Raw genomic sequence first — 20649 nt, 5'->3', positions numbered from 1 at the left:
GTTATACTTCAGATATTGTAGAGTACATGTTTATGACTTGCTGATTATTTCTCCCAGCGCCTTTTATAAAATCTGATGGGGGAAACCCTGCTTTTAGTTATTTTACAACTCTGTTGACAGTTTGTGCTATACCAGCTATGATATGATTGGATTGGTGCCAGTTTGGGAAGTTCTGAGTGGAAACTTGTAGCCTTCTGTTTATGAAAGCTTGGATTCCTCTGTGTTGTACTCATACACACTTGTCTTCCATGGGCAGAAGGATTTTTTGTGATTGATAAAAAAAAAAATCACAGCTTTGAAAGATGGTATCACTGATGGATAAAACACTGGAAGTCAAAGGAAAAAAAATCAGAGATCTTGGGAGAAGATGAGTTCTGATATCAGTAGGGGACTTTTAGCTATGTCTGTAGCACACATAGCATTATGTTCCCTCTTCCCTTAATTTCCCTCCCGTGATTTCCTGATAAATCCATCCCTAGATGCTAGAAAGAAAAATGACCTTTCTAAACTGAAAGAGAGAATGTGCATTTCTTCAGTGATGGACAGTTTACCCTAACACCTCTGTCCTTATGTTTTATTTCTTTCTCAAAATCCATTTTATCTGTTCAGTAATATGCTGCATGTTAACGTTTTCCAACATGAAGAACTGAAGGAAAACACTAGGGATTTTCTCTCTCCTGTTTTTCAGAGGGAATGAAACTATACACTACATTGGTTATAAAACTAACCTCTTAGTGTAACATGCTACGATTTAACTGTCATCATGTTTATTATGTAAGTTGACTGTTTTTATTGGACAGCACATATGTATAAACACAGAAAGCTGTACACACAATCCCATGCACATTTCCTCAGGAAGATTCCTGTGCCTCAAGCTTAGAGAGCAAACCAGTTTTTCATTTCTCAAGAGCCACTTCCCAAGTTTGCAGTCATCAAAGCATCTAGTGGCGTTACAGTGAGTGTGGGCAGTAGTTGTGTGGTCTCAGTCTCGTTTGGAGCGCACCTCATCATAACAACCACTGCAGTATTTGCTTCCAAACCTAACCTAGAACTGAGCAAATCAATTTGATTTTTTGACAGTCAGAAAGAAAGGCATTATGGAAGTTGTGCAATTAAAAAGACAAAGGCTGTAATGTTCACATTCTTTTATGTGCACTTCAGTGTGAGGAAAGACATCTCAAAGCGTTCAGTACTCAGGTAAAAGTAAATTCCATTCAGCGTGTGATATTTCTTATGAAAAACTGTGCTCTTTACTCTCCTCTTCCTCTCCCATGGAAATTTAAGTAGGGAGCGAGGTTTCAAGTAAAATTTAGCAAATGGGAAATCCATGCTTGGTACTTGGTGAGGAATTAAAGGCTCCTGGCTTTTCTTTTTGTTCTCAGAAAAACTGTCCTAAGCCTGTAGTGGCTCTTTAGAAAAAGGAGTAATTGTGTTTCCAGAATGATGTCTCCCAAGCAAATATTACATTTATCTTTTTTTGTTAGCCACTTCTGTTGTTTCTGGATAATTTTTGCTTTTGTTTCTGTTGCTGTTCCAACAAATGGTTCTTGTTCGGTGTTTTTTCATCTGTAAAGAATTAGAGAAGCGCACAGAAAGGTGACCTGGAAGCCTGGATCTCCGTGGCGGGGTTTGTTACAGGCATCTGCACAGGGACAACAGCCGTGCGCGTGTGCGCGAGTGCGCGCGTGTGTTTTGAAATGAGGGGGAAAGCAGAGGTTTGCTCATTTGTTTGCCTATTGTGAAGCTGTCCTGCACCTTTCTCCTCCTTTGTGGCAGGGTGAAGGCTGCTGAATGGCGGCCTTGTGCCGTTTGTTGGTTTTAAACCTCGCCACTAATCCACAGGAACCTGCTGGTGTGCGCAGCAGGAGAGCTGTGTGACAAGTGGCGGTCTGGGCGGAGGGCATGCGGGGGGTCACAGGGGATAATCATCATTCAGCCATCAGCCTTTGTCACCCCTAAGCCTAATTGTTACCCTCTGCTGGTAACCACATTGAAGTGCTGGCCTTTTAAGTGCTTCTTGATTTGGCTTGGCACAGGCTTGCGGATCGGATCTCTCGTTGTTGGGTTTACATCCGACCAGCTTTGCTGGGTTTTGTTTTATGAGCCTCGCTGAGTTTTCTGCATCCCTTGAAGTAACTCAGGAGAGCTCAAAGCAATGGAAGGAGCTGAATGGAAGTAGTGGCTGTTAACAAATGTCTCTGTCAGCAGCGGGGCTCAGAATGAGACAGAACGCTTTCCTGCTCTGCAAGGCGACTGGTCTGTGCAGGCTGTGTGCGAGCAATGACTTGTGTGGATGCGGACACTTGACTGCAAGAGCAGCCTCTGCAAGCAGCAGCAGTGTGATCGCACGGTGCAGGTGGGGGTGGCACAGAGAAAGCTCCTTGTCCCTTCCTGTTCTCCCCTGCCCGGCCTCTTGCGGGCGTCAATAGAAGCGTTAGATGCAAGGGGATGACTGGAGCAAATTAACCTCCAGTGTGCTTGGGAAGGGGAAAAGAGAATCGAAAAACTTAGAAACAACAAAGAGAAACCTTTAAGGTGTGATATCTTTTTCTAGCAGTCAGGAACTGGTTTTTCAGCTTTCCCTGCCAGTTACCCATGCTGAAGGAGGTACTGTGCTTTCAGTTGTTTTCCTTGCTCAGTTAGTGTAGAAGCTGCCAATGTGAAATATAGCAGCTACAATGAAGCCTGAATCTAGGGCTTTGTAATAGGCAAGTATCTTGCATGTCAAGTAAGTTTGTGCTGTGGGATGTGGGGTGGGAGAGGGTTTTTTGGCCCCCACTTGCCCCTTTGCAGCAAGGCTGGTGCCAGACCATTACCTAAGACTGCTTGGACTGCACTGGGAGGAAAATCCCTCAGTTGCAGGTACAGGCTTTGGAGCGGCTTTCAATTAAATATTTCCTTCTAAGCCATTGGATGCAACACATCTCCAGCAGATGTGATCTTTACCACCACTTGATAGGCAGCTTTTGAAAGCCATCTCAGTCATAGTGTTGGTAAATCCAGGATTGTTACAGGCATCTGATGACACAGCAGGGTTACAACTTTATTTGCAGTCTAGTCCTTCTACCTGGCTCAGTATTTCATCAGAAGGCTTGGTAACTCATCTAAGAGTAGGATGAAAGTTTTGACTACTTTGTGCTCATGCCTCTTTTGCAGTATAGCGGGTCATTGGTTGAGAAGGTTTGTTGTTTTTTTGGCATGTGTTAGTCTGCCTACCAGTGGTCTGATTCCACGCCACCTGTAGGCACATCTGTCTGCCACTCTATCAGTTTTCTTCAAAAACTGTGTTAGTTATACTGGTACCTATGGATATTTTCCAAGGAGATTTAACTACCAAAAACTTGGTGTTTATTTTTTGATTTTTTCATTGCAGCATTATATTTTCACCCTTATGTGAAGTTAATTTAATTGTAATTACTGAATCAAGTTAATAATTCTGTTACAACTATTTTTGCAGGACATGTCTCAGGAAGGCTATGGAACCAGATCTCAACCCCCTATGGCCCCAGGAAAGCCTAACCATGAAGACTTGAACCTAATCCAGCAAGAACGACCATCGAGCTTACCAGTAAGAAATTAATGTTTTTCTTTGAGTTCAGTATTTTTAAATTATAAACAAGGTTGTTCACAAGCTGATGAGAACCTGTATATGAGTGGTGGACTTAGCTTAGGGGTTGTACTGATTCAAAATGTCACTATCCACATCCATGTTTTGTATTTGTGCACATTTATATCTGCACAGAGGAAATAGATCAATATTTCTTCTGGTCTTTAGGAATTCTGTACTTGCACAAAACTATCTGATGAGGAAGAGGCTTTTTTCTGTGCAGTTTTCCAAGGATTTCAGTATATTTTGATTTAGAATGCTGACACCATGAGTTATTTGTTCCAAACCTTAAGCATAAATAATGAGTTTGACATGTTAATTCTGCAGTGGTCTACTACTACAGACAGAAGTGTAGTAGTGGGTTATGGTAGTGATACTTGGGCAAGGTTGATTGTTTGGTTGGGCGATTATTGTGGAATAACCTTTCTTTGTTTTCTGAGCTCTCTGCATTCTGCTGTGGGGGAAAACAGCACACATTAACACACTTTACAGAGATACTGCAGCTACTTGTGTTATTGAAGGTCTTATTTTACTGTAATTGCCAAAGTGCTCTGGCTCTGGCTCTGTATTCTGTTGCTGGTTTGGAGATTTTCTTGTTTGTTGTTAGAACAACAGCCTGAATTTCAACCAACAAGAAGACATTACATTCAGCTTAAAAGGTGGAAACTGTTTATATGCTTTGTGACATTTAGCTTGGAATAATGTACTGCAAACCTACAGAATGTTTTTGCAGGTTTACTGGATATTAATTTCCAGTTAGCAGAGAGGTTCTTCTGAAGAGTTTACCTATCAAAACACCAAATGTATGTGTGAAGTCTGGCAGTTTGTTGTGTATTTTTCCTCTGACACATGGCGCTATTGTCAGTTCTTAAAAGTAGGGTAATAAACATCTTCACAGCATTTAAAGTTATATCTTAGGCACCCAGGAGAGTACATATGCCACAAATTCTTTACATGATGTTTGAGACATGCCTGCTTCAGGAGAACTATGAAAACTGGTGTGAGAAGAGCTATCTGTTTACTTTGAACCAGTGTTAATTTGACAGGAAAACTTTTTTAAGAAGACCAGTTTCTCTGAACTCGTCTCAAAAATGAGTGCTGGCAATTACTTTAAAAATAGGAGGCAACTGCTATTTAAACTCTTTAGGCAACAGCTATAAAAACAACAAAACAGTTAAATTAAAATGAAGTTCTTACCTCAATTTTTCATGAACAGTGTTTATTAGGACAGATAGAACTAGTTATTTATTAAATAATGTTCTAATTTGCCAGCAATTTTTCTTAAACAATCGTCCTACTTTTAATCCATGCTCTGTCCTACCTCTGTCACCACAGTATCTAAGCAGACTGTTGGGTATTATCTGTGTCCCTAAGTGTTCGGTATATTTAGTAGCTCATTATTATTCTAGGTATGGGTAAGCTGGTGGTATTAACAATGAATGTTAACCATTGTGGCAGTGTAGCTTATACTGTAGGTTTGTTGTAAATGCTGTTGTTCAGAGCCTTCGCTTCTGGAAAGCTTACATACTGAACACCCCAACCTCCATTTGGATAGGGAGGAGAATGTGAGGCAGTACAGTTTGCCAAATGTAAGACCATCTGGAACCTTTCATATATTGTGACATTGTCTTTTCGGTACTGTGAGCAAACTCACCTACTTCCAAAGGAAATGCCTTAGAATTGAGGAATGGCCCATGCATTCGAAGTACAGTGAGCGTGATGAAGACCTGAATGCTTAGTACTGGGGGTGAGGACGGCTTGACCATTTAAACAATTTTTTCTCCTTGAGCAAGAGGCCTGCATTCAATTTTCAGCTGGTTATGAAATTCAGTGATCACTATTTCTCATTTAGTATTCCTAGTTATAGTGTCATTTTGGGATGCTAAATGTGGCTTCCTAAGCTTGTTTTCAAGATAATGCTGTTCTCGAGGGTAGTCAGTAAGTCTTTGTATATTAAAGCTTGAAATGAGAGCAGTGGTGTTACGCTTTTAATAAAATTTGGGTATGTTTTGTTTCATGGTATTCTGATATTTATACAGTTTGCCCGTTATCTTTTTATTTCTTAAGGGCATTGTGTAAAATCACAGCAGCTACATAGCAAGCTTATACGAATCTCTAAAAACAACAAAAGAGATGTAATACTAAATGCTGAATGGTGTTCTCTGATGTGGCTTTGGAAAAAAGAGTTTCCCTTTGATGGATTTGAAGAGGAGCTGGCCACTTTTTGCAGCACTGAATGCTGACTTGTGTCATCCTTTTAGAGAGTTTTTTCAGCAGGTTTGTGTCACAGTAAGCACAGCTAAACAGCTCAATGGTTGTTCCGTTTCCTTCACACGTTGTATATAAAAGTCCTGGCATGAATGTTCCCATAAAGTTCAAAGCAGACAAATTTGTAATGTGGGTTGGTAACAAATGGCTACAAACAAAATATGGCTTTATTAGCTACTTCTAATGGCCTGTCAGATTCTATACAATGCTTCCTTTCCTTCTCCTAAATGCTCTGATATCTGAAGGGTTTGACCCGGAGGTCTTTTACCATGTGGAGTCACCGAGAGCCCAAATGAAAAGTTGCATAGAATAGTGCTCCGAGCACTTTTGTTGGGGTCACAATTAGAAGGAAATCTCAAGCTTTTGAGAAAACATGGGAGTTAGGTACTCTGTGAAGGAAAGGAAGTAATAAACAGAAACTGTTCCCTATTAGAGTGGAAGAATAAAGGGGGAGAAGCCTGAATGCAATTGTCTGGAGAACAGCTTCTACAGAATATATTTACTGAGGTTTAAGGGATAATACAAAATACACACTTCTGCTATTGTGGGAAAGATAGAGCAGACTTGCAGGAAAAATCTTCTGAACGGTGTATCTGCAAGTTTGCTCTCGCAAGAAAGGAGCTTATGTCAGCACTGGTTGTGTGTGTGTGCCTGCAAAGACAAATACTTTGTTTTGCCATAATGAGTAATTTGGTCCATGTTCATGTTGGATTGTGGTGGTAGAATGAAGGGCAGAAGACATGGATGAATTTATTTTTTACTGGTATCACTACGAAAGTCATTTCAGATAGATGTTGGGGTTTTTTAGTTTGTTCTGTTTTAATATAGTCCTTTTTTTTTTTTTTTTTCTTTCTTTCTTTGCTCAGTGCTAGTTGTGCTTGTTGTTTGATGTGTGAGGTCAGATGGCCTACCCAAGGTTGCCAAGTTTCTGAAACCAGTGTTTCTGCTGATTTCTTCTGGTTGCTGCCTATAGGTGAGGTCCTGCAGCTGCTTGGCTTCGCTGTAAGTTAGGTTGGTTGCAGCCCTGCCATGTGCCCACAGTGTGCCATCTGCGCCTTCTCACATCCTCCGCTCTCAGCGCTGTGACTCAGGGAGCCGACCTAGCTAAGAAATAATTTCTGGGTTAGTTTGGGGCTGAATCACTGCGTAATTGCTCATGTGATACTGAAGGCAGAAAGTTGTATCTGAAGTGGAGGGAACTGGTGCCTTGGCAGGTCGCTCACACTTGGAGCGCTTACACATTAATTCTACGACGTCACTTTTTCACTGCGTCTTCACATGGAGGCACAAGAATTTTCATGTGAAGCAAAACAATAGCTGGCACAGAGGTAGAACACTCTTTGTATCATGTGCAGTACTATGACTTGTCAAGTTTCACTCTAGCTGGCTCTGGTTTGGTGTATGAGCTTCAAAGTAAAGGTGGGCCTCAAATAGTACATACTGTTGTTTGAAACCTTTTAAGATGTGTTGTTTCGTTATGCTTGGCACTGTGGGAAGTGGTACTTCAGCAATTCCTACCCAACTTCATTAGCCGCTTCACAGTTGTGTTTCACATCATTTTTAGAGAGCCTCTGTAGGATGTATGGAGTGCTGGATGTTCATTCTTCTGTGCGGCATGCTTTTCTCATTGTAGATTTCAGAAGGCCTCTGTTGAGAACTAGTGATGAGCTATAAATACAAGACTAGATATACTTGGCTCATGGATCAACATCATTTTGGATGTATCTTAATAGTTGCTGGCTGTAAGGAAAAGCATGGAATGGTTTGACAATTCACATTCACATTCCAACTTCTAGAATACAAAGTAGCTTGGAAAATCATCTCCAGCCAGGGAAGTTCTCCCTGAACAAGTGTTGTTTATGGTTGAAGTCTTAAGCCAGGAAAAGAATTCCCAGCATAGTTTGAGAAACTGTAGCTGACAGTTAGGAAATACCTCCTCTTTTCCTGGGACAAGGGACTCTGGTGACATTCATGAAAAGCTTAGCTCAGAATCCTTGATGGTTGAGGATGTGGGCACAACCACAGTGTAAATATTAATGAGGTCTGTAACCGTTTCGGTAAGGAAAAATGAGTATTAAAGGAGAGATGGTGCAGCAGCCCTCTCATTTTATAGACAGTGTTGGATTGTTTGCAGATAAGCAAAAATTAGAAAATTCAAGCTGAAGTGGTGTTTTAAAATTCAGGATGTTGTTTCCAGTTTAAGAAAAAAGGAGGTTTGTGTGGACATGGAAACCTGTAAATGAATTCCTGGTAATTCTTGGGAGATAAAAGCAGTGGGCAGTTCATAGATGTATGTGTAAGTTCTGTCCTGTGGTTACTTGTTTCTGTGCATGTCTCCATCTGCAAATAACTGGGAGTAGGTTAAATATGAACAAAAAGGAAATGTAAGTAATACTTGTGAATTAAATTTTCCATTGTTTTTCCATCAAGTAGAATAAGACTAGTATGCCTCTTTCCCACTTACTTTTCTTCTTCTGCCGTGTTGTAAAATAACTGAATGATCTTGTTTTCCTTTGTTTGGGTCAAGAAATTTTAGCTGAAAATTGTTACTCTCTGAAAGAAGATTATTGACTCAACAAGCCTTCAATTTTCAGTGAATAACACTCCCACCCTCTAGCTTCAGGAACATGTGGTGCATGCATTCTATTTTAAAGTACAGACTGTAATTTAAGACTGAGGCAGTTTGATGCCCCACTGAACTTTGTTTAAGCCTGGAATAAAAGGAAAAAAGCTTCAAGTTGCAAAGAAGTGACTAAGCTTTCTCAAATGCTTTTCTTAGCCATTATGCATAGAGTTGGAAAAAGTTGCTGTTCTCTCCAAGTCATTTTAATTCTGGATCAAGTGCAGTTGCTAGCTTGTTTCTTTTTTGGTCTTGTCATTCCATGTAATAAACCTGTAGCACAAATAAGTTTCATGCAACTCATATGTATAGAGGTATTGAGTGTATGTATTTCTGAGGTGCAAAGCATTGGTTGGTACTTGTGTTCATACAGATTCTGTATCTAACAATCTGTTTATGGCCCGGAGTGGGTCTGCATAGTGAGACAGATCCTTTATGAGCCACTGAAGCTCCTCTGAAATAATATCCCTTCTGTGATATCATTGGAGGAATGACTTTACATGTAATGTTGTGGTATTGAAGATCCTGTCCCACTCAACATACATGTATTTTTACGTTTGATTTCAGTGGGGCCAAGTTTTCACATAGGTGATCAGATGGATTCCCTGAGAGAGTCAACTTTTACATTCACTTTTGAGCAAAAGTGTGACTAAAGTAGTGCTGTGCTGCCCTGAGCACGTGCTGTGCGTGTAGGGATGAACTGATGCAGTGAATCATTGTTGATTCTTGAATTGACTATCTTGCTATTAAAATTAAACTTTGTAATGTGAAAAGAAAGTCCTGTTGTTAATCACTTGTGTTTTGAGCTTTACAGAATTGCTTGGTTTTCCTTGCTGGAATGATGATATTTATATTAAAAATGGTGTTGAGGCTGCTACTGATGTATTAAAACTGATTTTATTAGATACTGTTAAAAAAGAAAAAAAAAGATGCGTGGTTATTCCATAAAGTTTTCCATTTTCAAAATACTTCAGAGTGTATTTAGTATACTTGTAATAACAAAATCACTCATTTAGGATCTAGAAAAATTTAGAAATGTGAAAAGAAATACTTAGCTTGACCTCTATGTGAAGTTTACTTGGGAAACCTGATAAGGGATTATAGATCCCAGTAGTGGATAACGTTGCACAAACTTGTGTTTAAATAGGCCAATATTGTCTTGGGTGGAATATTAAGGTCTTAGTAGTTTTTTCCTGCAGCGTCTTTTGAAGCCATTAGCAATTGCCTCAATGTACTTTGCAGCTCCAAATGCCAGAACAGTATTGGTGTTGACTTGAGAATTGAAGAAACAAGGTTGAATTTGGGTGGTTGAAGCATTTTTCCCCTCTAGCTGTTCCCCCTCTGGAGGCTGCTGTCCCCTCAGAAGGGGCATCCAACTGTGCTTGAAGGGGCACTAGCTGTCCTTGTAGTCTGCTTCCACTTCCAAGTCAGCACTTCTAGGTTACCCATTTGAGAACCTAATTCTAAACTGGTTCAGACTTTTGAATTCCTGGAGGGTGGTTGGTTTTTTTTGGATTTGGGAAATATTTTATTTTTATTTTTTTGAACATTTTGCTCACTATGTGTAGATACATACAGCATTTAAAAAGGCGCGTAAGCCTCAAAATGGGTTTGGCTGTTTGTAAAGTTTGAGTTGATAGCAAACTATAAATTGCAAAATGTGATATATTCACTGGTCCATATCTTTGTTCATATCTGTTGGAACCTTGGGGTCCTTTGTGTCCTTTGGCACACAAAATAAGACAAAAGACTGTTTGTTGTTTAGTCGGATACCATTTCAGGAAGTACTTGAGACACTATAAATGTTTTTTCTTTCCTTTATTTTTACCTGAAGTATTCCTGTAAGATAGGATATTATTTTTTCCCAGAATGGCTCCTTTACACGGGTACACCAGCCATCCTGAAAGGTGACCTTGGCTTCGTAATCTTGACTAAACACAGCACCTCCCTACAGCCAGCGACATCTGAAGCCTAGCAGTAGATCCCTTCTTTTTTCTTCTAGCGTCCATTCCTGCTTGCTTGGGAATGTGCTGGCTTCTGGTGCTATTAATACAACTTTCCTTTTTTAAAAGAAAAAACAAAACAAAAAACCAACCAAACAAGACCATGATTAGTCTTTATTAGAAACTGGCTTCTAGTGGTCCTGTTGCTGTGTAAGCAGATGTCCGTGCGGTCACTGCTCACAGCATTAAGCTTAGGCCAGGTTTCACAATGCTTTGTCTGATTGTTTATGGTCCATCCATAATTGCTGGGAATTCTGCACCACTGTAGCACAAGTGCTAAGCATCTGTTGTGTGTTGCTTGTTTTTAGTGCTGTGCTGGAATCCCAGTGAAGTGAGGCCTGTAGTGTGGGAGGCTGTTCTGGTTTTCCTTTCCTGAAGTTTGAAACAGTTTCAAAAATTTCTCTCAGATATTAGATTGCAAGAAAACATCTTCTGTAATGCTTAATTCTCTGAAACCTTCCTTCCCTGGCTGAAGCTGTGTGTTAGATTCACTGTGAAGTCTTCCCTTGAAGAAGACAAATCATGATGGCTTTTGTAGAATTTGTGCATATGAAAAGTGCTTCTGGTGTGTGTTTGCTACGTGTAAATAAGCTACTGCTATCAGTTTACCTTGAACATATATAGACAGATAAAAATCCCGAGTGAAGGCCTTTTTCTTCATTTGTCTTTGTTAACGCTGTAACTCATTGCATTGGTTTTCCTGAACGCCATGCAAATCAATATGTGCCATTTCCTCCATAATGCCAAATACGGTTCCAGTCTCACATGACTTGGTACAAGAGGGTCTTGTTTGAATTGGCAATGTAATTTCAGGGGGTGAAGCATCGTAGAGGGTTGAAATCAAGATAGAAAAGCTGGTAACATCAGGAAAAGGCTACTTGCAGAGCCCCAGTGTTTAGGCTTTTGATCTCTTTCCTTCCAGGCAAACAATTGCAGCTGACCCTCTTAATCATCTCGACCTATGAAATGAGACCTACTGTGCTAAATTAGAACTAGGGTCTGAATTTTGAGGCACGTTTGAAGAACTGCATTAGTATAGGAAAATATGTCATTCTGGATCATTTATTTCACATCTTAGTTAAGTGGCATGAATTTATAAATGAACATGCTATTTTTTTTCCCCTCGACAGAGAAATTCACTTCATAGTGCGTCTTCCGCCATGTTATTTAAGCTAACATTTGGGGAAGTAATATAAAGATAAGCAAACTTGAGAGTATAAGTTTATGTGTTTGCTTGTAGTAATACTTTATGCATCCGTAAGCTTTAGTACGGTTTGCTGAATGCACAGTTGTGGACCTAGTTAGGAGAACAAAGCTTGTTTCATGTCATAGCACTGGAAAGGGGGAGCTTGCATTTACATTTATAGTATCATAGATGACAAATTTTGCCAATGCACGTTGCGCTAAAAGTAATGAAAGAAGTTTAAAACATTCTTACTGTTATTTAACTGCAAATAGACTCTGGCCAGTACTAGTTTTCAGGAAATAAAGGAATTGCTAACATAGATTTACTTGTAAAATCACAGTAACTTCACAAGATTATATAGGTAAACGGTGTATGGATTACGTGCAGACAGTAGCCTTATTCAACTAATTCATTATGATATGGAAGGTAGCTTAATTCCAAATGTTACCCTTCCATTTTGACTTTTATAATTAACTGAAAGCCTTACCAGTTTTTCATAGAGTACTGCAGTGGAGACAGAAGAAAAACTCCAGATCTCTCTTTCCCTTGTTTAATTTACAGACCGTGTCAGGATTTTAATAATAGTGCTTAATGAAAACTTCATAAAAGCTTTTTTTTTCCCCTCATCCTCTTTGTTTATTGTATCATTAGATGCCTACATGAAAGCAGGGGAAAAAAAAGGAAAGTTGTTCAGTGCAATTTTCAGCACAGTTCTTCAAGATTTATTGAAACAGGGCTATAAAATTTTAGGATCTGTGTTTTGTTGTTTTTTTTTAATAACGTCTCATAGTTGTTGCTTCATTTGGATCGTCTTACAGTCCGTTTTTCCTCTGTCTTCACTCTTCCTTTGTTTTGTTTGTGCTTTTAAAGAAGGTTTAGGAAGGCTGCATACACACCATACTGTTGTTTTTAAATGACTGCTGATTCTTCCGGCATGGCTCGTTAGACATTTTGTCTTGCTGAAAATCACAGTAACAGCCTTTTTGTTCCTATTCTGAGGTATGACAAAGTAGAGAATATTTTTGGCTCTAAGTCTTCCTCTGCCTCTGGCCAGAGGGCTCTTTAGTGCTCTGTCAGCAGCTTGGAGTGCAAGTGGCCATTTGGGCTGCCGATGGAGCGATCTTCCTCAGCTGCAAAGAGGCAGAGGTCGCATACCAGATCCCATGAAAGGCACTTCTTACATACACTTTAGCTCTTCTGTTTTTACTGGTTAGTTTACAGAAGAACCTGTCACAAAAACAAAACAAACAAAACAAAAACCCAATAAGTGCCTGCTTTTTAATGCCTATTTTCACAGCAGTACAGGCCAGACTGAAGTAAATCCTGCAGAACCTTTACCTTATTTTTGCCAGAAAAACGACGAACTTTCACCTCTTGTATAATAATGTTGATTGCTTGACCTCCATTTCCATGGAGATGTGGTCAGAGGGCTGCAGTCAGCTAGCCACGCAGAGTGAGCGCTGTCTTCTGTCACTTACAGTCTGCAGTGACACTATGGGTTTGAAGAGTAATTAAGAGCACCTATAGACTGACACTTTTTTTTTCTCACCACCCACATCCATGTAAAGTGTAATTTGGAAACAAAACACCATCAGCTATATGTTCAAGTTTAAAAAAAAAAACAAACAGAACCCCAACCCTGTTTATATTTAGTCTTTTAAAAGAATTGTTTTCCTAGCAGTCTAAGACATTTTGCGTACCTTTTGTGTGTATCTGAATGTCTCACTGGCTCTAGATTCCAGCATACTCTAGTATAGACGCCATGGGCTCAGTTTTGTCAAAAGCTGGATTTTTGTAGCCCACAGCCCACATACGCTTGTGATCAACCAAGAGCAGATCAGGCTGCTGCTGCCCCTCCAAACTCAGTTGGGTACTTGCTTAGTCTCAAGCACTGGACTCAGCTCAAGCATGTGTGTGTGACAGCCGTAAAGGAGTAGGTGGCAAAAGCTAACAGCAAGCGCTGCCTTGGATTGTGCCTTAGCTGGGAAGAGTTGTGTGGTTCAACCACGCAGTGTGCTGTGCTCCAGTGGCAAAAAGGAGCAGGTGTGCTCCTTATGGTGCTGTTAGGGATGTGCATGACCGAACAGGGCCCTGTCAGAGGGAATCTGCCTTTCTGGTGGGGGCAGGAACGTCAGGGTGGTGGAGAAGGACGCGAAGGGGCTGACTCCTGCACTCCCTGGTTGAGATGAGCAGCAGCGGTTCCAAGGGAAGCAGGCCAAGGGACAAGAGCTGCACCACCCCATGGAGGGCAGGCAAGGCGGGCTGGCAGCAGCCATAACCAAGCTGGTGGCTGCCAGGCAGCGTGCCCTCCTGCTGCTGGGTTGCAGGGCCACTCCACATGTTGATTTCTAAGCATGTAGTGATGTCGTGCTTGGTAAGAGCGTGTTGATGAGGCAAGAGTGCATGAGCTGAGGCAATCTCTCTCTATTACTGTTTGTCTTTACTGCTGGGATCTGCACAGCGGCAAAATCTGAAAGCCAGCTTCCTCCTTCCCTGCGACAGTTTTCTCCGAATCAGTCTTGCTCTTTGAATCTGGAACAAAAAAGTGAAGACTACTTTCCCTCTCCTTTGCTGACTCGCCGCTAGCCCGCAGGACGGCGGAACTGCCCGGAGAGCCGTCCGTGTATTTTTGTCGCTGGGGCCGCCCGGGCAGGTCCCCTTACCGCTCCCTCTGGCTGCTGGCAGGCTGACATTACAGCCGTGCCTTTGAAGTCGGGCTCACTGTTAGCGTCGCCATGACGACGGGGCGGGTAATGGCCTCCGCTGAGCCGGGCTGGTATGTAGCGCCCGGCAGCAGCGCGGCTCGGGGGCCGCGGGGCCGACACCGGGCGGGCAGCGCTCCTGGCCGCGCTGCTGCGAGGTGTCGCGGATTGATAGCCACGGCGTGTTTCGTTCGAACTGCGGGGATAAAGCGCCATTCCATTAAACGAGGAGCTCCCCCCCCCCTCCTCCCCCCTTTGGTTTATGCATTATTAACACAAGCTTTCCTGTTTTGCTTGTAACATTTTATAGGCTTTTTCAAACGTGTAGTCAGATTTGCTGTTGCTCTTTTATTTTTTGGGATTAACCCTTTCTCTGCTCGATCTTCAAAAAACTTGCAGGGAAACCTTGAGCACTTCCCACAGCTCCCATTTAAAATTTTAAGAACTGAAATTTTTCAAGGCTTTCTTTTTTCTTCTTTTTAACTGTTGTTTGTTTGTTTTTTCTTCAAGAATTTGTGTTTTTGAAGCATTCTAGAATGCAGCACAGCTTGCTGTGGTGCCATCATGTCACTGAAGCAAATACCAAAGTCAGCACGTGAGCTGTGGTACAGCTGCAAAGGTTTTGAGTCAAGGACGCTTTCTGGGATCGTTTTTTAATGTGCATGCCCATTTTATCTTCTCCTCTCAGTGGTGTTGTCCCATTCTCAGCATACATGGAGTTTTGTTAGCAGCCTTAAAACGAGATGCACCTCCAGGACAAATAAATCTGGAACAATCCTGAGGATACGGAGTTTACCTTCCTCTTTAATGCAGAACTGGTGAAGTACATCTAGATAGGTAGAAATATTATTATAAACACAAGCTGTGGGCTTTGTTTTGCTTTTCCGGAACTGTAAAATATAGCTTTCATTTTAGCTTCTAGTAGGAGGCATATATCCAAGTGCCGTCAAGTGCTGTGTCTGCAGTTGTCCCTGCAGACACAGTCTCTGTATAAAAACTTAAAGGCTAATAAGTAAACACAGCACTGATAATTCCCCCTAACGCCCTTGGTTTCAGGTTTTGGATTTGTGGATTTGTTGTTCTGAGAGGTACTTACGAATATCTAAGGACCTTACGTTGTTCCTCTGAATCTAGCACGAATCCTGCTTGCTCAAGCACTTCCAAGCACTTCTCAGGAAAAGGAAGTCCTCAGTTTTTGTCCCTTTTCAATGATATTTTGTAGTGATTTTGGTGTAAATGATACTTTCACCTTCAGTGCTCACTGTCTCAAAGAACGGCGTTGGTTGCCGCATTTGTTCCCATTCGGCTGTGTGAAGCCAGCAGGCATCTTCAGTAAATGCCGGCTGGAAAAACTCAAGCAAAATACATTTCCTAGCTCAGGGGAGCAGTGGGAGAGATGAAGGATGGATGGTCAGCCTGACTCCTGGTCGCCTGCAACCAGCACAAAGCCTGTCCCCACTCTTGGCCTATAGCAGCTGTGGGCTGTGTTGTGGCACAGCTTGGAGTTAATGTTATGTAGTGTTGAAGAATGTGGCAATGACATGTTTTCAAAAGCTTTTCTTTTATATACATGGGTTTGTTTTGTTTTTAAAAAAAGTCTTTTAAATCCACTCCATGTGGTTATTGTACAACTGCATGTGTTAAGTAGGCTGGACTAGATTTGTACTCTCATTTCCAGGTATTGTGGAGATAAATTTCATCCTTTGAGTTACATTCCCCTTGAATGTGTGAATTTTAGGAAAATTGGAGAAAACAGTTTACATTCCATTAAGAAGAAATTACTAATTGCTTATAAAACAGGTGTATCTTTATCTGCACAGGGCTTTTCAAAGTTGCTGCTTAATCTTTTTTCTATTTAATCACTAAACAAACATGTCTCAGCAGTTGCTGCATGTGAAACCAAAACCTAGACGTGGACAAAAAGCAAACACACTACACTCATTTTCATTAGCATCTCCTATCTTCTAGAGCATTTATTTTTTCATCTCCTTGTAAATTGATTTTTCACATGCTTGTGACTGATATTTGAACCGTGTGTTTGTAGTAACTGCTAGGTCCTGGTCTCCCAACGTGCATATATTATGGAAGTGACCTGGCGAATCCACAGTTAAGGTTGCGTAGAGATTTCACTTACAGCAATGTTTAAATCCCTTAATTAAACATTAAGACTCGCACAAATTCTCAAACATGGACTGTTTCAATAAAGAGGATAAACTTTAATTATTTAGGTACTCGATGTTCTTCTTAGTGCTGTATTTGCAGAATTCAGAACAACTTAAAATTATTCTTGCCTCAGATTTTTCCAGAATTCCTAGTATTTTCATTTTCTTTGTTCTCTTAACTGTTTTGGCTAAGACTCTGATTGATACAAGTTTTCATATCTTTGCTGACTTCATGGAACTGTAACAGTTCACCTGAAATTACTTGAATAAAACTGGATTGTTTTTAATTATAGTAATTCATAGTACAGAAGAATGTGTAGAAGATATGAGAACAGCATATTGGTTATTTGTAACCAATACTAGTCTTTGAGACCTAGTGATTTGGAGTCAAAAGAACAGACTGGGGAGCCTATTTAAAAGAGAAATACCACATGGAGTCAAGATCCAGACTTGTACTTAAAATAATTATTTCTAAATCAGCCAACAAACAACTGTAGTAGTACCAATCTGGTGTATGCTTCCCTCTGCTTTCCTCTATCTATTTATTCCTTGATGTCCCAGTTCAAACTTCATTGAAATCAGCCTTTTCCTTGAGTTCTGGATTAGGCCCATTAATTCTTATGTTCATGCTGCCCAGTTCTTACCTTGCTCCTCTGCATTAACATCTGTTCTGGGCCTTTTTCTTTGGACAGGGTCTGTAAACCTGGTTTCCTGCTGCACGTGTTATACCTGTAGTGACCAGCAAGTGCAGCTTCCATTTGTTCTTAACACTTGAGCCTTCTGGCTGAGCTATAATCCCACTCTTCAGCACAGGAGGAAGTCCTGCTGCAAACAGTATATTTTCAAACCATTCATAAATGAAGAATTCCTTTAGAAACCAGTATTACCTATATAAGTAGTGTCTGTATTCAGACTCCTTAGCCTCCAGCAATTTTTCTACTAGCTGGAAGTACAGACAAAATGGAGAGGAAAAAACTGTCCTCATTAGCTTGCAGTCTGTGGGAAGTTTTTTGTCTAAGTCTTTTAGGCCAAGATGTCTGTTTTCCCATCATTTTTAGCTCACTGCCACTGTGGTCACACATGCTTATTAGTTCAGGTCTCCTGTCCATTAAAACACTGCAGCTAGTACTTATTTTTTGAACAAATTCTTGCCCTCTTACCAGCAGCAAATATTGTCTTGCAAAAATACTTACTTGAGAAAAAATTGTTTCAGAGAGTATGCTAGTTCTTGAATTTTGGAAAATGCAAGTGCTGTATTGTGAGATTTCTCACCAATAGCATAAAAAATTCAAAATTATGGATTGACTTGAGGAATTGCTTATTACTTCAGGCACTAGATGAAGAGTGAAATTCACTGGAAGTGCTTGTTGTCTTCAGCATATGAGTAGATTCTCAAGTTCCTCCAGAGTGGGGATTGAAGTGTTGGAAGTGAAGAGGGCTGCGCGTTGCAAGGTTTGTGTAGAAAGGCAAGTGAAAGAAGGTGCTGGGCCTGAAATGTTCCTGCTTTTAACTGACTATTCTGTGTGTGGGTAGCCTGAAACAAAGTATGTAGAAGGATATATGAGGGCACCTACAACTGAAATAATGTGGATAGTTTTAATTTTCGTGGGTTAGAATTTTTGGCAATGTTTCCATATCAGCTCTGTTAGCCTGTGCACGTTCTTCTCATCGTTTTGTGGTAGGGGATGTTTAAAAACTGGATCCAAGCACAGTGTATGCTTTGTGAGAGCAAGGGGTTAAAGAGATGTAATTATGCATTCTTCAGGAAGTGCTCTGCAGTCAGCAATACAGCAAGGATTTTATAGAAGCTTTAAAAAAAATAAAAAGAAAAGAGATGACGGAGGGAGAATGTGGAGAGAAGGTCAGATCCAAGGATTCTCCTAGGGTTTTCTCATGTTTGCTCTTCCTTTGCGCCTCATTATGCTCTCTCCTGGTAGAAGCAGAAGAAAGCATTATGGCCTGTTGGTTCCTCCTACTGATAATGTACATTTGATCTTTTTGCTTTGTGATACTGGTGGAGGTGAATTTATGGATTTAGTTTTTGAAGGAGTTCTGAGCCATCCTGGTGCCTGCCATGATCCTTTGTATATTCCTCAGCTCTTTTTTATTGTAAGAAGAGCATTGCAGTCCTGTGAACACCAAATTATTTCTTGGCTGTGATTTCCCCATTTTTAGAGGATTTGAATTTTCAGCAAATCTATCTACTGGAAACAGTTTGTTTTGCACTCTTTGGGGGTGATTCAGCTGGGTGAATGGAAGTTCTTGCAGTCAGTATTTCACACTGACCTGACTAGTGAAGGTAAGCTTTCATTACTGATGACTAAGCCTTTGAGGTACGTGGTTAAGACTTTTTTTTTTCCTACAGCCCACAACCCTGCTGTTATTCTTCCAGGTGGAATAGGAGGTTGTGGGTTGCTCTGGAATGGTTGAAGCAGCAAAGCTGCACAGCACTCAGAGCAGACAGGACAGGGTGCTTGGGACGTGGGCTGCCTCGCACTCTGTCCTGGGAGCCAGCCCAAGCTCTGGCATGCTGAGTCACTCAGTGCACCAGATCCTTCCTTAATATTGAACTGACTTGATTTGCAGTTGGATTTCAACATAGCAGGAAGGCCTTTCTGTGTGATATTTGTGTGTTTGGTTAAACGGTTGTCTGACAGACTTTCCTTTTTTTCTTTTTTTCCTTTTTTTCCTGCTTTTACTTAATGCATTTTTTTTTCCTTTGTGTACTACTTCTCCCATTTCATTTTATGGGGAGAACTGCAAGCAGTTAAATGAACAGGATTTCTTGCTTCATCCTTCCCTGAGAAAAAAGAAAAACCTAGCAATCCCCTCCCCCCGGCCCCCCCCCCCCTCCCAACAGTTGCTTTTCCGGGTTAAGGAGCCGTAGACTTGCCATTGACCTTACTGGGATGGGCCCTCTTTGGGTCCTCCTTAGTGAGGGCAGGGAGAGTTTGTAAGGGTGTGGAGTGCCTGGCAGTGAGAGCTGCTAGGTTAAGTTAGTTGCAAGGATCTTCTGCAACCTAGCATTAGCAGTCGACCCTTAATGACAAAGGAAACTTTTCTTCCCACCCTTGTTAAATGCTGGTTTGAAGCCATCGATTTCTTTCCCCTAGAAAAATAAAAGTTAACTCTCATCTCATGCTTTTCCTCTCCTGTGTCTTTATCATTTTAACACTTCAAAATTCTGAAAAGATTGCTGTGAGGAGGAAGGATAGCCTGATAAGTGTATTTTCTAAAGCTTTTGGTCTTTCAAGGCTTCTCTTACGGTAAGGTTGAACCGTGCCTACATCTTGGATTGAGACGACAGGGGAGTAGTGTGTAATACTTTCTGCTTCCGATAGCTCTTTGTTGATCTAAGAGGGAGCACTTAGAGAGTGGTAGGTCATTTATGTGATTATGAAGAGCACTTGGTTCTCTCTTATTCAAGATGGAAAAATAATAGTTTTCGAATAAGAGGTCGCTGTCAAGATGACATTGAATGTGACTTCCCTTCCCTCTTCATTCCCTCCCCCATTAAAAGAAAAGCAGTGCTGAGCAGTGCTGAGGGTAGCGCCCTGATTTTTCTAACTCCTTGTGACTTTTTGCTTTTCTTGTGTTCTTTTTTTTTCATTTTATTCCTTACCATTTCCTCTATTTGTACTTTTTGGTGCCTGGATATTTATGGGATCTAGAAATATACAAATAAATGTAATGCATGTAAGATTTTATGTGTTGTTATAAGTCCTGTTTTTCCACATGCGGAATTAAGCTGTGAATGTGTGATGTGGTATCTGCTCGGGTGACAGATGTCCATTCCTGAATGATGCTGTGCTCCCTTTGTGCTTTATTTATGGAGTAATTTGCTTCTAAAATAATCTCTTAATCTTTTCCAAACTACATTTCTGTATATGCTCTTTTTACATATGCCATCATTTAGGATAACAGGCTGAAAACTGAAATTACTTCTAAATGCTTCATTTCTAAAGCTAATAATAGTGATATAACATTGTCATTTTGGTTTGATGTGTCCTTTCAGAAGTAGGTTAAGTGTGTAGTTTGGTTTTGCTTTGGTGTTTTTTGTGCATTTGTTTGCTCTAGCGCTGCCATAATGAAATTGTATTT

General features: G+C 40.8%; 1 protein-coding gene across 8 annotated transcripts in view; it reads left to right on the top strand.

Annotated features, from left to right (window-relative positions):
- Nucleotides 1-20649, top strand: part of ARID1B (AT-rich interaction domain 1B) — a 288228-nt gene that overhangs the window by 62465 nt on the left and 205114 nt on the right. For all 8 annotated transcript variants that reach the window (XM_042815785.1, XM_042815791.1, XM_042815750.1 and 5 more), the window contains exon 3: nt 3458-3568. In XM_042815785.1, the coding sequence (XP_042671719.1) occupies nt 3458-3568 (111 nt within the window). The remainder of the gene's footprint in view (nt 1-3457; nt 3569-20649) is intronic.

This window comes from Centrocercus urophasianus, unplaced genomic scaffold, assembly GCF_019232065.1.
Source record: "Centrocercus urophasianus isolate 14NV4802_14NV808 unplaced genomic scaffold, USGS_Curo_1.0 seq_10, whole genome shotgun sequence".
Taxonomy (NCBI): Eukaryota; Metazoa; Chordata; class Aves; order Galliformes; family Phasianidae; genus Centrocercus; species Centrocercus urophasianus.
The sequence above is the reverse complement of the archived record's forward strand: the minus strand, read 5'-3'. Positions and strand labels throughout refer to the sequence as shown.